Source organism: Athene noctua, chromosome 5 (genome assembly GCF_965140245.1).
Source record: "Athene noctua chromosome 5, bAthNoc1.hap1.1, whole genome shotgun sequence".
In the NCBI taxonomy this organism is placed as follows: Eukaryota; Metazoa; Chordata; class Aves; order Strigiformes; family Strigidae; genus Athene; species Athene noctua.
This window is the reverse complement of record NC_134041.1, coordinates 55,295,791-55,308,842: the sequence shown is the minus strand read 5'-3', so window position 1 is coordinate 55,308,842 and position 13,052 is coordinate 55,295,791. Positions and strand designations below refer to the sequence as shown.

The window sequence follows — 13,052 nt, the reverse complement described above, 5'->3', positions numbered from 1 at the left end:
GTCCCCAACAGCGTAACAGAAGACTGTGCTGAATAAAAATAATCTTTGCCCCAAGCTTGTTTGTTTTCTCAGTTTCTGGGAAACATACCTTGTGTCTATTAGTATAGTGTTGTTCACTGAAGATCAGTTGAAAACGTATTATGTTCCCATTTGTGCTGATGCAAAAAGACAGTAGGGTTATGGGAAGTGGGATAGAAAACTTGAATTAGACTTGTGCCCTGTTAGAGCTAGGCAGGGTGGAAGCTGTGATTTAAAGTTAGAGCAGATCAGGACCTTATGAAATCCATCTGTCCATGCATTATTGGTCAGGGAAGAATGATTTCAAGAGTGAAGTCCCAGGAGTTCATCAGAGTAAATATTCCCTCCCTGCCTTCCATAGCAAACTCTTAAACTCTGCATGCTTGATATGTGTAATAAAACCAACCTACATCACAGAGATGTTGTTAGGAGTGATCAATTAATGTTTTCAGGGCATTTTTGGGACCAAAAGGTACTTATGGTCATAAGTTTCATTATGCCTGCTGCCCCAGGATGAAAGTTTAAAGATTCAGTTTCTTCTTTGGGGTGAGAGGGAGACAGTCTGTTATTCAAGGACATCATCCTTATCTCTGTTGTAGTTGCCTTGTGGCCATGCAACATCACTCAATAATTCTGTCAAGTAGTATCTTTTGCTTGTGACAGAGTGCTAAACAGTGATTTATTGCTTGAATACACATTGCTTTCATAAAAGTGATTTGTTTAAACAACAGTAAAGTGCTAAATAAATTATTCATTGCATGCTAATTTTTCACTTTTATATTCTGTAGTGAGGTTCAGAATAAGCGATCTGGGTATTGTATATACCACATGAATCCCAGATTTTTGGTTGTGTGTATTGCCCTCCTGCCCCCCTAGTCTTCCCCCAGGACATGGTTCCTTTCCAAGGAAAGACCTCTAGTTTCAGCCTTTGCCAACTTTGTTGCCTTTTGTGATATTTTTCTTCTTCGTTCTTTCTTCAGACAGAATTGGGTGAATTATGTTGAAGTGGAAGCTTGGATTACTATTTTGGGAAATATTGTGTGTGTGTGTAGTTTATGGGTATTTCTAAATCCTTCAGAAACTTCTGGGTCTTAACCAGGAAGGCAACATCATAAATACAACTTGCAAAGTAGGTTCCTAATGTCCAAGTGGCACATTTTCATAAAGTCTCTTATTGTGTGCTCTCTCTTTTTCAGAGAGTGTTGTATGCTGCTCTCTTTTAGCTGCCAGTGGCTGTGCTGGAGTACTAGTTTGCACATAAGATCAGGTGTCTGAGAAACTCCTCAGAAACAAATTTTTACTTGTAGATATGCAGGCTTTCCAAATTTGCTTCACTACTGGCTTCTCAGCACTTAATATCTTTGTCCCTTGGCAAAGCCCAGAGTTTCCAGAACATCTCTGAGTGTTTCAATAGCAAGCTGAAGAGCAGGCCAGGCATAGAACAGTTTAGTGTTTTTCTCCAGTTGACCCCTTCACCCTTTCTGGGTGTCCACTTTAAATCCCTGGCAGTAACGGGGTGTTTAAGCAAGAGCTGCTGATTGACAGTGAATATAATAGGGTGTAAGAGAAGAAATTTCCTTCCACGTACTTTAGGGCTTCACCTTCTTCTGGTCTTAATTCTGAAATAATCCCCCAAAGGCCTATGTGGGTAGTCAGTGAAATGAATAAACAGACGGCTGCATTTTCCTCTTGAAACATGCACAGAGCTCTCATGCTAACGGCTTTTAAGCATCAATGCAATTATAGTGTGTAATCGATTCTCTCTTTTTGTGTTCTGAAACGAAACCTTGTTTCTTTCTTAACTGTTTGCTTTTGTATTAAAACATTTCAAGATGACAGGCAGTTTTTCCCTTGTTTTCATCTTCCTTCCCCTCTCTCCTGCCTACTTGTGCCACTGGAAGAAAATCTATTATTACATTTACTTTGAAACCTCCGTATCTTTGCTTTTTTTCCTACAGTAATTTACTCCCTGGAATTTTCTTGGTCTTTTTTTTTTCCTCTGTTAAACATATCAGAAATATTTCCATGAAACAGATTCTTACTGAATGGAAAATATGTGAAAATAGATTTCAATGTTGGGAAAGGGGCTCAGAGCAGGTAATTAATTCCCTTTTATAAGTTATTCAGCATGTCAGTGCCTAAGGTGTTTTTCTGGAATGTGGTAGGCTTAGGTTTGGGTCCCTTTTGGAGCCAGGAGAAGCAGTAACTCAGTGTCTTGACCTTTGGGCTTTAGCTGTTACAGAAATACAATTTCCTTCTCTCTGCTTTGGTGGTGGTAGTATTTTAAATTCCTTTTAGACCATAATGAATTTCTGTTTCATCCTGATGACAAGCATGAAGACTGGGGCAATCTTTAAAAGATTTGAGGGAAACAGATGCCTCATTTTGCTTCTCTTTATTATAATTCATACTGTTGTCTCCTCTAAAAGTTGTCACCATGCCAGGGACCACTGTAAGCTGAGTATAATAGAAACTGCCATACATCTTGCTCTACTGATTGAATTATACAAGACTAAGAAAGGAAAAACTAATATCCATGTTTGGCAAACATTGAATTTCTTGCCTACAGGTGTTTTTTATAGATGCCAAAAATGCGAATAGCCATAAATAGATTTAGACCAATTAATGAGGGCTAAAGCTATTATGGTAGCTATAGGAACAAAAGAATTGTCATACTTGACCATATGAATTCTCCAACAGTGGCTAAAATTGCACAAAATTGCCTGGAAAAACTCGCACAATTTTATTTAATTGACCTCAGAGCACATCTCTTCTCTGAACTTCTCCTGTCTCCCTTGAACTGACATTAGTTTTCAGTATCCACAAAATATGACAGGAAAGAATTTTTCAACTTGTCTATGTAGTATTTTGACCCTCCCATTTTTACTTGCTGTCCTAGGACTTTTGTACAGAAAACCAGTGAATAATCAATTCAGGACACTCGTGACTTTATGTATGTCTTTCATATCTGAAATGCTGGGGTTTCAACCCCAAGCCCCAAGTTAAGGTTGACATATGGGTGATTCCCACAGCCCTTCCCAAAGGGGGGTGAGTTTGCCTTTAGGCTTCCCTCCAGGGTGCGGCCGGCCTTGCAGACAGAGCCATTGGGTAAATGACCCCAGGTGTCTGCATTAAGTGACCCAAGGTCAGGTGTCCCACTTGGGGATAAAAGCTGGGACCATTGCAGGCAGGGGCAGTGTCTGTCTGTGAGGGGGATGCCCTGTGCAGAGTTCCCTGTTGGGGAAGGACCTCCTGCCTCCCTGGGACTGGGCTCCAGTCAGGTCTGGCTTTTGTAAACGTGGGCTGTGTAGAGATTCAGTGTGTGGCTTCCTTGGTCTTGTGTGTTTGGTTTGTTGACTTGGTTGTCTCCCATCCCTTCTATGGGAGACTGCATGTCACCATTTATTCCACTCATTGTTGGTTGTGTGGTGGTGTTGTTGGGGTCAGTGGATTGATGTTGATTATGTATAATCTGACTGACTTGTTTGTACCCCCAGTGCTCACCCATGTACTGGCCCTTTTGTATCAAATATAGTTCGGTTATTGGTTCATCTTTATGCTGGCTGTGTCCTTTATGCTAGGCCTAATAATTGGCAAAACAATCTCCTTTGTTGTCTCTTTCTTGTCTTGAGAGCTGGTATAATTTCTCACTCAAAAAAGGCCATTCCACATCTTTGATCATCCTTGCTTGTTTTCTCTGATCCTTTTATTATGAGGCATAATAGTGGCAATGGTTTTTGTATTAGGAAGAGTGTAATCTGTTGGGTGCTGAAAGTTAATAAAGGGGGGAAGAGACACCCTCTACATAGGCAATGTTTAGGCAACTTCTGCTATTCCCTTCTGTCACAGATGGGATAGTGGGTAATATCAAGACCTCTTTTCTGTCCATTGAAAGATGCAGAAAAGTGAAGGGATTTTTACTTTATGGATTCTTTATAACAAAGACTGTGGTGAAATGGGGAGTTGGTAGTCTAGCTGTGAAAGCGTGTGGCTGTCCTTCTCTATCACGACACTTTTCCTTTCTTTGCCTGCTGATGGGTTTATGTAAGGAAGCCTGTTGATCTGCAGTCCAGGTGGTGAGCAACTCACAATGTCTTCATGTCTCCATGGTTCTTGGTACTTGCCTAGTTGTTAGAGACTGTGATAGTTGCTGACTGGTATAAAATTGATAAATAATAATAATATGAAGAACAAGATTTGTACAAGTAATTTACTCCAAATAATGAGTTCTCTCGAGTTTGTCTTTTTTATTCATGAGCAGCCTGTAAAATTCTCAGTCATGAATTATTCAGACTTATTTGTGAATTTATTTCAAAATGTTTCCTCACATAGCTGCCTCACCAAGCAGCTCATTGAGAATATTCCTGAGTTCTGGTTGTGTTCCACCTTTTGTCCCCCAATCCTAAAGTTCTGTGCTGTAGTGGGAAGGTAGAGATGAAGAAGGGAACAGATGGGTGTTGCCCAATTATTGCCAGTGTTTGAATGGTGCATACTCTCAAACACTGCAGTCTAGCCTGAAAAGTATGGTTTATTAACACATAATGCATAAAAAAGCTTCACGTCCTTCAGCTTTCTACTCAATTATAGCAGGCCAACAAGCTTGTAAAAACTTAATTTAGTGCTTCTTTGTTATTGACTTATGTTCCTGCTAAGTAGGCGATGGAAAGGATCTCTAGAGTTTAATAAGAGATTCATGGATCACTGCACATTGAGGTGTACTTAAACGGTCTTGATTGTGGCTGGGTATTTGTTTCTCTCTTCCCAATTAGAAAGCAGTGTGAAAGTTTTATCAGGAGGGTCTTGTAAAGGATAGTTACACCGTTTCCATTTTTTACATAGCTATATGTATTACAATACCTTATTAACAAAATATTGTTATATTGAAGACTGCTTGTGTTCTGTGCCTGTGAGAGACAGTCCTTGTGCTAAACATTTGCAGCTCATAACAGTAAGGCAACCAAACTGCATATGCATTAGCGTCCCAGAAGCTCTGGATGTGTATGCTCCTTGCATGGGTGGAGAGCAGCACAGGGGAGGGAAGGCTGTTCTGACTGCTCTTTTCTCAAATTGTGGCACATTCTGAACATCAGGTTGTAGTGTAGAGTGTGTAGCTGGCATATGACTGAAACTAGAAGTTTTCCATCATGTTCTTAGTTCTCATACAGGACTAATACTGGAGTTCATGAAGACCTATCACAGTTATCCTGTGCTGAAAATTAATATGCTTCAAAGGCTGTGTCTTGAGACAGAAGAATCTGTGGTGCTGGACAAGAAGTCAGGACAGAATAGCATCCTGAAGGCTTTCACTGAGTCGCAGGGGGGGACCTGCCTTTTTTCTGGGACTTCAGTGGTCAAAAAAAGATGTCTGATCACTGCACTAACAGTCTGCATAAGAAACTGATTCTCAAACTGATTCAGAAAGCTGCTGTAAGTGGCTTGCAGTCAGGTATTATAAATATTTTATCAAATATACTATTTGCATTGCTTTCAAATGATTTCAACAAAATGTTGAGTAAGGAGCAGTCTGTACACAAGTAATGCTGCGAGATGATGGTGTGCAAATCAGGGTAGTGGACTACTGACTAAATGTTTTTTAGTAATGTGGTTTATCCCAGGACAGCTGCAGTCTTGACTGAAACGGATGCAACCACACATGCAAAGTATGGAAGTCTGCAAACATTAAAGCAGAGGTGCTGGGTTTTGCCTTCATAAGCAAAGGCCTGTTGTGATTTTGAAATCAGCACTTGAGTCCTCTAAGGCCAATCTTTCTGGCACAGTTTTAGATCAGTCTAGAGGTAACATTGTAAAAATCAGAGCCCAAGAAGTTACTGTGAACACCTTTAAAAATTTGATTGTCTTCTGTTTAAAAAACCTCTATCACCATGGAGCTATAAAAGCTGTTTGTTTGAATTTAGTACCCTGTTGTGCTGTGTAAAGTGGAAAGCATTTGCAGAGAGGACCTGCGGGTAGTGGTGAGACCACAGCTGATAAAAAGTGTTCAGGATGAGAGTGGGGTTGGTGTAAATGAGATTGAGTTGGATTATCACAGACCACTTTGCGTCTTTAATAATGGTGATCAAACCTTGAACACAACTATTGTTGCAGTCCACGTCCTTGTTTAGCCTAGCTTGAATAAGTATGGACACATTATAACATAGTGCTCATGTAGCATTCTCAGGAGTAAATCTGCAATTGTCAGTGGGTAGTGTGAAATGTTACAGATCCCTGACCTAGTGTGCTACTACCTGGCTCAGGTACTGGTTTCTGTGTAGCAGTGACAGAAGATAGCACAGTGTGGGCTTGCTCTCTGTCACACATCGTTAGCAGCAGACGAGTTACACAGCCACAGACTGTAGCCTGTCACTTCCTTCCCAGTGTGTTATGAACCTGATCAGCAACAGTGTGCAGACTTTTGTTCACTACCTTCCTGGCCAGCTATTTCACCACTGTTTGAGACTATTTTTTGCTAGGGGAGAAAAGTCGGGTTAAAGTAATTCTTGCTTTACATTTGGAACTAGCGCTGCAGTGAAAGACGAACTTTGGCCAATACTCTGTAGGAGCCTTGCTAGATGCATTTGTAGTGCAGCTGAAAACAAGGTCAAGACAAAGATTTAAGCCAGTCCTAAACCTGGGTCAGAAGTGCAAGGAAGGGTGCGGTGGGACATCATGGACCAGTTGAGCATGAGTGAAGATATGTCTGGGAAAAATTTAGCCATGCTTACCCTACAATTTTTCCCAAGACAGTAAGAAGCCTTAGAGAGCCTAAACTGGCACATTGACAGAGCAGTCTCATCTGTCCGGCCACTGATTTCCATCTCGAAACATATAGATGGGCCTTCACATGCCAAGTCTTAAAAACCAATCACAGATCAGGAGTGATTAACAAAGTGTGTTTTCCCTGAAAATGCTGTTTTTGTTTGAAGAAAAGCATAATGGTATCCAAGCTGTGAATACCCTGTCCTTCACAGAATAGCCACTGGGAACTGATTTCCTTTCAGAGATTAGTGAGCCAGGTTGTTGTGGTTTAATCCCAGCCAGCAACTAAGCCCCACACAGCTAGTTGCTCACTCCCCTCCAGTGGGATGGGGAGTGAATCAGAAGGGTAAAAGTGAGAAAACTCATGGGTTGAGATAAAGACAGTTTAAAAGACAAAGCAAAAGCTACGCATGCAAACAAAGCAAACCAAGTAATTCATTCACCTCTTCCCATTGTTCAGCCATCTCCAGGAAAGCCAGGTTGCATCATGCATAATGGTTACTTGGGAAGACAAACACCGTCACTCCAAATGTTTTCCATTCTTCGCCCAGCTGTATATGCTGAGCATGATGCCATATGGTCTAGGATAGCCCTTTGGTCAGTTGGGGTCAGCTGTCCCACCTGTGTCCCCTCCCAACCCCTTGTGCACCCCCAGCCTACTCACTGGTGGGGTGAGGAGCAGAAAATGCCTTGACCCTGTGTAAACACTGCTTAGCAGTAACCAAAATATCTCTGTATTATCAACATTGTTTTCAGCACAAATCCAAGACACAGCCCCATACAAGCTACCATGAAGAAAATTAACTCACTCCCAGACAAAACCACAGAACACAGGCTAAGTACCTCTTTTGTCAGTCTGTCTTTTCCCGGGTGAGTATTCTTAACCCACCAAGCCTCCTGTCTGTTTCTTACCTGCTGGGGCTTTTCTGTTTTGTATAAGTAACTCAAAACATTTTTAGTGTTATATCTCATGGTCAGTGCGCTCACTGGGGATGCGGTAAACCCCGGTTCAAATATCTTTTGCTCTGAGCTATCAGTGCAGAAGTGATGAAGTTTTGTCTCTCCTTTTCTTCCCTACCTGCTATGGCAGAATAACCCACTTCACCTGCTGATCCTAATGAACAGACTTTCTGAAGCCTTGCATTTCTATGCAATAGGAAGGGTTATCTGTATTCACAGCAGAGCTGGCATAAGACTGGATTTTCAGCTCCTTTTCATTGTATCTCTAGTTTGCTTGTTCTTTTCTTCTTGCTCTTGTTAGCTTGCATTGATTGGTAAGTGTTAAAGAAGAGAGAAAAACACACAGTCCCAGAAAACAGAAACAAAGGAAAAAATAATAAAAGGCGAGACAATATTTTTCATTTCATTACTGTGCTGCTTCACAGCCCCTATTCTGACATTTAGAACAACATAATATGCACGTCTCTATTCATTAGGTTCCTCAGTACTACATAGTGACAGCCACAGAAAGGAAAAGAAAAAAAGAAAAAGAAACAATCTTAAACATGAACTAACCTTTGCAGGCTAAATAACAAAGAAATGAGAACAGCAAAGGAGAAATATGTTTTCTGAAAAAGTAAATACAACCAAAATCATGGCCTTGAATAGGTTATTCAAATATCATTACAAAGGGGAAAAGAGAATACTGAACTCTAGGGCAGAAATAACTAATTTTATGCCCAATTACTTGTTTGTTTTGCACATATATGTTTGAGCAGAACTATTGCTAGTATTTGAACCACAGTAAAAGACACAAGGAGACTGCTGAGGCTAGAGATAGGCTTAAATGTATTTGGGAGCTGATACAGGTCCACAAAAATGAGAAAGCTTCCTATAGGAAAACCCTTACGTGTTTTGGAAATAGGTATCTACACTGGGTGGAGATATGTAAGCTACGACCCAGCAAACTGGTGCATATGTATGCTGCAGCATGGTGTCTCATACAAGTATTAGCCAGGAAATGTTAAATTTACTAAGAATTCAGGATACAGCAATATTATTTAGGGTTCTAGATGTAGCTAGTCTGCAACTAACATGAATATTTGGATGGGTCCAGGGCTGCCTCTGCAGAAAGATTGTTAGAGCTATAGCAAAAAGAAGTATGATGGAATGCACCTGGGTTTCCCCTTCGCCCATTAATTCCAAGAGAACTGCAGCACTCTGAGATTGTGTGGGTTTTACTGAAATTTCTGGGGGAAGAACAAAAGAACAAAAGAGAGACATTTCAGCTCTGTGAGTGAAATATTTTGATTTCTTATATTGGCATTTTTAATTTTTTTGTCATTTCATATTTCTTTTGGGGTGTCAATTACAATCTTTTTTCTCAAGTGAGGAGATTAAAATTCTCAATGGAGTCGTCTTTCATGGAAGTTTTGAGATATGTGAGTTTTCCTCAGTTGGAAAAAGGTAAAAATCTTCAATAACTTGTGAAAACTAATTCTCAGTCTATTTAACATCAGTAATTACACACTGCTAATCTTGGTATTCCACAAAAATTATCCTGATTATAATTCTTGAGTTTTACACATGGGGAAGGTGCTTCTTGATTCTTGTATGAATCTTCCTCAAGATGACATCAACCAGTGGCAAAGAATGGGGAGAAATACCAAGTCTTTTTCCTATTTACTGTTCTGAGTTTGTGCCTGCTGTCTTCAGGACTGCTTCTAAAACTACCAGATGTCAAAATATTCATTAGGGGAATATTCATTAGAGTAATTTACAATTTGGTTCCTCTTCTAAGCAGAGGTGAAGAGGGCCAAGAGAAGATAATAAGGCTTGGAAAAAGATATAAGCAACTGTCCTGCAACTGTCCAGCTGCTTTGCAGATCCAAGAAAGGCTTGAAGCTGAGGGTGCATGCAACTCCCATGTTGTATGGAAGGTCTCCATGCAGGCTGGACTGAATCTCATTGAGTTCACTGCTGCCTTTCATCTGGAGAGTAGTTAATCAGAAAGGCTTTATGCGCACATCCCTTCCACTTCCTTTTTCTTCCTCCCTTAATTTTTATTTATTTAAGTAGAGGATTTAGAGACCCATTCAGAGGGTGTTGTGAGGAATGGCAGTGGCATGGTTCTGTATCTGAAGCAGACAGCTGCCCTGCTGTCACTGATAAGCATTCCTGGGAGGGTCGAGTTGAAATTTAGCACTTATAAAGCCCTAATTGGCGCAAGCCTTCACGAAACATATGTGCCCGCTGCAGCTCCACCATCTGATGCCTCTGCAGGCGGCTGGTGCTTTGCGCATTGGCCGCCTCTTCAAAGAGGGACCCTCTAGGCTGGAGGGAGACACCTCTGGGATGGCAGTGGGGTTGTGCGTTTTGGGGGACAGAGGGGATATCCCTGGCAGGGTGCCCTGGGGAGAAGAGGAGGGGTGATGGCTGTTGTGTGAACTACCCCCCTGGTAGCGAGGGATGTGCATTTTCCTCTGGGCCCTGGGCCAAGGCACAAGTCACGGTGAGGCTATTTCAGGGGCACATGCCACTCGGTGGGTTGGTGTCACTGTGGATCAGTCCCCAGTTGCCACAGGGTGGGTGTTGCTGGGGGCCATGGTGGGGTCTGGGCATGGTGATCAGGGCACCTGGAGGTGCCTGGGGGTAGGGCAAAATGGGAGGGAGCCACTGAGGAAATGGGGACCCGGGGGCAGACTGGGGGGTCACGCAGGAGCTCAGGGCTGGGCTGGGCCTGGTGCAGTCCTTGGGGAGGCCCCTGGTCTCTGCTCAGGGAGCCTCAGGACTACCCCCTGCACTGCCATGACCAGGCCCCATGTGCACCCGGGGCGAGGGGCAGTGCAGGGTGGCGGCTCCCCCATGGGGCAGCAGGGCAGGGCCTGTCCCACCCCCAGCCGGGTGGCGGGGCAGGCTGGGGCAGCCCTGGGCATCGGGCACCTCCCCAAGGATGCTCCTCCACAGTCTTCACTTCTCTGTGGAGCTGATTGTGAGGTGTCACTGAGATACAAAGTCGGTGTGTCTCCCCCCTGCCTTGCCTTCTGGCTGATGGGGTTTGCATTTTAATAGCATGAATTTGCAGCCAGTTACTTATGGATAGCAGGGTAAGACTCTCATTTTGGACATAAAGCAGTAAGTGGGCATCGTGGGAAGTGGGAGATTAAAATGGGAGCAGATAGTAAGGGAGGCTGCTTTTCTTCTGAGGGATGTCCGGTGATGGTCAGCCCTAGTTAATGACTTTTTTTCAGGTGCCTTTCCTGTCTCCCCCACCAGCTGCACGTGACCTCTCTTTGTTCATATAGGAAATGGTTTGGGCAGCCTTCTCCATCCTATGAGGGATTTAACACAGTTGTGCTGTAGCAACAGATGTCTGTGCTCTTTCCCCTATACCTGCCTCTGTTGCAGTAGCTATGTGCTCACTTATGCTCTCAGTTCCCACATCGCCATGCTTTCTTCTGCTCTGTCTCACATGCTGAGTTTATTGGAAAGAGACAGTTCCTGGTGTGGCTGATTCAGGGCCTATCAGTGTGTAAGGGGTAGGATGGCTTTTGGCTTTGGAAATGGCAATGGTGAGGTCTGTTCTTCTCCCCTGGTGCAAGCAGCCGTGTGACTGTTCCTCTGCCATGCTGGTGCCAGTTTGCCTAAGGCTTATAGAGGCTGAATTTCTTTCAGTCCTTTGCCAAATTGGTTGGAGATGTTATCAAGGGAGCCAGGGGGATGTGTATCTGTGAGCCTCATTTCTTAGGAATCCAGGCTGAAAGTAGTAAGAGGTATATAGATCAGGGCTTTTGTCAGATAAGAAGTGTTGTGCCTCTTTAATTTACTGCGGTTTTAATGGGATAGAGAGGAGGATAAGATATACAGTGACCTGGCAGGAAGAAATGCAAAATAAATTAGTAGCAATAGCAATAGTAGTTTATGTTCCAAATGTAGGTCGTGTTAAAGGAGCCCATTATCTTGAAAGTCAGAAATTATTTTTTTAAAATATTAACAAAGAGCAGGCTGAAATGTTTTGCTAGAAGTTCTCTTTGCTAAAATTGCTTTCCTCCCCTCAGTAAGATATTTTTTTTTCTGGAAGTGTCTGTTTTGGCAGAAAGGAAAAAGCTGTTTATCAAAAGTGTTAATAAACCTGGAAACACTTCTGTTCTAGCTAAATGTAAAACTTTTCACTGAAGTCATAGAAATGTTGGTTGTTAGAGATGTTTGGAGGTCCCTAGTTCAGCCTCCTAGTCAAAGCAGGGTTATCTCCAGATGTAGATCAGGTCAGCTGTGACTTTGTCTAGCCAGGTCTTTGAAAGCTTCAAGGATGGAGGCTTTGTGGATGTTCTGGGTAGCCTGTCCCAGTGTTGAATTATTTTCCTCATGGAGAATTTTTCCTGATGTCTAGTCTGAATCTCACAGGCCAAAACTAGTGTTCATTTGATTGTGTCGTATCATCTTCTGCAACCTAAAAGTTTGACGGGAGACAGGTCATCTGTGTGGAGACTGGTTATCTGTGCACCAGAGATGTGAAAAAGATCAGCAGTTTCCGTGCTTGTGAAACAGAGCAGAAAGTAATCACTATTTCTACTGCATATAGCAGATCTCATTTTGTCTCCTGAATCATTGTTTAGCATGTCAGCTCCTTCCCTCTGCACTTTGCTTCTTGGGGTTAGGGGAAGAACCTGTTGGTGATTATCATGCAGAGGAGCTGAGCAAGAAAAGGTCCTATTGGCTCAACATACATCTCTACAAATACTTCCCATGTCAGTTTAGGAAAATGCATTTAACAATTCATGCAATTATGTTAAGCACCCATTAAAGGAATCCTGAGCTTTCCCTGGGGTCATTTCAGTTCTATGAGATTGTAATTGTTTGAGACTAACCATGATTTCTTCTTTTGCCTTCAGGTGATTCTAATTCTGACAAAGCTGTATGACTACAACCTGGGAAGCATCACAGAGAGCTCTCTTTGGAGGTATGGAGATAAATTGAGTTAATAATTACCATCTTACTTAAATAGGAAGATCCCGATACAATTCTTTTATTGAATTTAATTGGATTTTTTAAAATGTGCTGGAAGGTTTGTAGCTAAACCCTCTCTCTCACTTTTTTCTTTCATACTCAAGGACAAAAAGGCTGAAGTCTGAATGTCTTGTTTCAACTAGATAATATACTTCATGGATATGCTATCATTTGATTTCCCCTTTCCAACCTTATTCAGAATCAAATCAACCAATTGATTTATTTTTAGGAGAACTCAACAGCATTAAGTCCCTGTTTATAACGAAGGATCTTATGGCTGTGTACTGCCCAAAGGGTCCTTGTGAAAAGTCAGTGTTACTAAGACTGGGGAA

At 42.2% G+C, this 13,052-nt stretch overlaps 1 protein-coding gene across 3 annotated transcripts in view; it reads left to right on the top strand.

Moving 5' to 3' along the window:
* SORCS1 (sortilin related VPS10 domain containing receptor 1) overlaps positions 1-13,052 on the top strand; it is a 300,163-nt gene that overhangs the window by 79,589 nt on the left and 207,522 nt on the right. For all 3 annotated transcript variants that reach the window (XM_074907687.1, XM_074907689.1, XM_074907688.1), the window contains exon 2: positions 12,606-12,673. In XM_074907687.1, coding sequence (XP_074763788.1) covers positions 12,606-12,673 — 68 coding nt within the window. The remainder of the gene's footprint in view (positions 1-12,605; positions 12,674-13,052) is intronic.